Below are 3,033 nucleotides of genomic sequence, written 5' to 3' on the forward strand. Positions count from 1 at the left end.
GACAGAAAAGCTACATGAGAAATTTATACAGAAATAATCCAACATTTAGACAGAGACAGAGGTCTTATATGACTGAGCTTTATGCAAAAAACAGAGAATTCAGGCTCAGACTCAAAGAACTGATGAAATCCCTAATGAGAGACAAATACAATAAAGACAGTTCATTCAGGATGCTGCAAAAGAACAGATGTGCACTGAATGTGAAAATACAGACAGATGAAAAGATTCCCTCAGAGAGAAACGGAGAATCTTGAAACACGTGTTGCACAAACTAATATGCCAGAGAACAGACTGATTAATGAAGCCATTTCAGTTTTCAGATCAAATATAAAGGCTGGCCTCACTTATGTGTGCACTGTGTGTCACAAGTCCTCATTTCCCAACCAAGTAGAACTCTGTAAAAGGTTGAATTATGTAAAGAAAGCAGATGTGTTTGACAGGCAAGTACATTCATGTTTGTGATGAAGGCTGCATGGATGGACAGTGTACAGTTCCTCATGAGAGAAGTCAAGAGTGGATTTGTCACACATGCCACAGACATCTAAAGAAAGGACGCATGCCTCCGCTAGCAGCAGCTAACAAACTTGACTTGGCAGTAATTCCCAGTGAGCTGTCAGATTTGAATATTCTGGAAAGACATCTAATTGCTAAGTGCATACCGTTTGCAAAAATCATTCCGCTTCCAAAAGGCAGACAAAGATTAATAAGGGGCAATTTTGTGTGTGTACCATCAGAGCTCCAAGAGACAGTCAATGCCTTGCCCAGGCTTCGGAGCGAGTCCCAAGTGATGAGAGTAAAATTGAAGCGACGTTTGTCCTACAGAGGTCATCAGCTTTTTCAAACAGTAACCTGGTCTAAACTAATCTCTGCATTATTAAAACTTAAGCAGATTCATCCAGAGTATCGGGACATAAATATTAGACATGAAGCTGAGCTTTGTGACCCTACACTTCCTGATGATGATGATGATGATGACGATGACAATAGTGATGTAAGTATGGATGAGGATGACTATGATGAAGCAGATCTCATGGAAATTGATGAGTATGAGAAACAATTTCCAACATCAGAGAACACTTTGGACACAAGGAGACTCATTAAAGTGACACCAAGTGGATATTTCAAGTCATGGCTATTTCATGTTGATAATCGCTTTGCCAGAGACCCAACATACTTGTTTTTTGCACAGTTTGTGACAGAGATACACTTGGCTAACAACAGCATGACGATTCAGCTACAAAAAGGAAAGACCAGAACCAGAGATGGTCGCAGAATAACCTCAGGTATGTTGCAGGACAAACGAGAGGTTGAGAAACTGGTGAGAAATAAAGACGCGTTGAGATTTATGCAACCGCTGAGAGGAACTCCAGCATACTGACACCGAACAACAAACGACTTGTTCAGTATAATTCGTCAACTTGGCACCCCCTGTTTTTTTGTCACGTTTTCAGCTGCGGAGTTCAGATGGCCTGAAATCATTCAATCCATAAAGAGGCAACAAGGTGAGGAAATTGATGTTGACGCTCTTGACTGGACCGCCAAGTCTGAGATTCTGCGATCCAATCCTGTCACCTGCATGCATTTATTCGATAAACGAGTTGAGGCACTTTTCAGAGATTTGCTGCTGTGAGATGCTCAGCCTTTGGGAAAAGTGATTGACTATTTTTACAGAGTTGAGTTTCAGCACAGAGGAAGTCCACACATCCATGTGATGCTATGGGTTGAAGGAGCTCCACAGCTGGATGAGTCAGACGATAAAACAGTGTGTAATTTTGTTGATAAATACATCTCGGCACAGCTTCCTGATCCAGACAGAGAACCAGAACTATATCGGAAAGTTTCTGAAGTTCAGAGGCACAGTAAGAAACACACCAGGTCTTGTTTCAAGAGTGTGAACTCTGGTTGTCAATTTGGTTTTCCAAAGCCCCCCTGCAGAAACACAATGATCTCCAGACCAGGTGAGAATAATGATACTGAAACTGCTAAAGCCAAACTCAGACCTTTGATGCAGCTCTTGAATTAACCTGAAGTCGCTTCCATGAGTTTAGAGCAGATTCTTTCTCAGTGTCACTTGACACTAGAAGAGTATGAATCTTGTCTTCAGACCATGAACAAAAAGACTGGCATCTACTTGAAGCGTGGTCCCAAAGATTGCTGGATAAATGCTTACAATCCACATCTGCTTAAAGCTTGGGACAGTAACATCGATGTGTCTTTTATACCAAATGCCTACTCATGCATACAGTATCTAACAAAATACATCACAAAGAAAGAAAGTGGACTGTCAGRGTACCTGAAAACAGTGATTGACAATTCAAACATGGACTGAGTCAATGAGTGTGATGAAATGAAAGCGATCATGCAAGCGTACTCTAAAAAGCGAGAAATTAGTGCTCAGGAGTGTGTTGCTCGWGCCTGTGGATTAAAGATGAAAAACTGTTCCCGCAGTGTTGTGTTCATACCCACAGACGATAATCCTGTAAAGATGAGTCGGCCACTGTCTTTCTTGGAGGATATTCCATCGGATTCCTGCAATATATGGATGACCAGTTTGACGGATRAGTACAAAGCAAGGCCTGAAATACCAGAATATGAGGAAATGTGTTTGGCTGATTTCGCTGCTACCTGCAGGTTTGTAAGTTCAGAGAAGGCAAGCACTAATGGTGTTTTACCACTTTTAAATCAGCTGGGATTTGTAACAAGGCGAAAAAATKACAAGCCCTCCGTCATCCGCTACTATCATTGTTCTAAAGAGAAGGAACCGGAGCAGTTTTATGCCAGATTAYTGAGACTGTAMCTTCCTCATYRGTCAGAGTTTGAAATTCGAAGCGTCAGTCTTCCTACCTACGARTCCTTTTACTCMTCTGGCTGTGTCCGCCTACCAGGTTCAGACCTCCTTGAAACCGTCAAAAGTGTTGTCAAGAGAAACAGAGACAAATATGAGAAAAACAGTGAGGAGATTGAGAGTGCCCTTGAAGAGTTTGAGGAAAGCAGAGACCATGTGATTGATGAGTGGTGTAATCTTGCTCCTGA

General features: G+C 41.7%; 1 protein-coding gene across 2 annotated transcripts in view; it reads left to right on the plus strand.

Moving 5' to 3' along the window:
* Positions 1-3,027, plus strand: part of LOC103460273 (uncharacterized) — a 5,183-nt gene extending 2,156 nt beyond the window's left edge. The window contains exon 2 of one of the 2 annotated variants that reach the window (XM_008402377.2): positions 1,307-3,027. In XM_008402377.2, the coding sequence (XP_008400599.1) occupies positions 1,307-1,378 (72 nt within the window). In that variant the 3' untranslated portion in view covers positions 1,379-3,027. Of the gene's footprint in view, positions 1-1,065 lie in introns of both variants that reach the window. The other variant, XM_008402378.2, reaches the window with a different exon arrangement.
* The last annotated feature ends 6 nt before the right edge of the window (positions 3,028-3,033 follow it).

The sequence above is a fragment of the Poecilia reticulata genome, unplaced genomic scaffold, assembly GCF_000633615.1.
Source record: "Poecilia reticulata strain Guanapo unplaced genomic scaffold, Guppy_female_1.0+MT scaffold_221, whole genome shotgun sequence".
NCBI classification, from domain to species: Eukaryota; Metazoa; Chordata; class Actinopteri; order Cyprinodontiformes; family Poeciliidae; genus Poecilia; species Poecilia reticulata.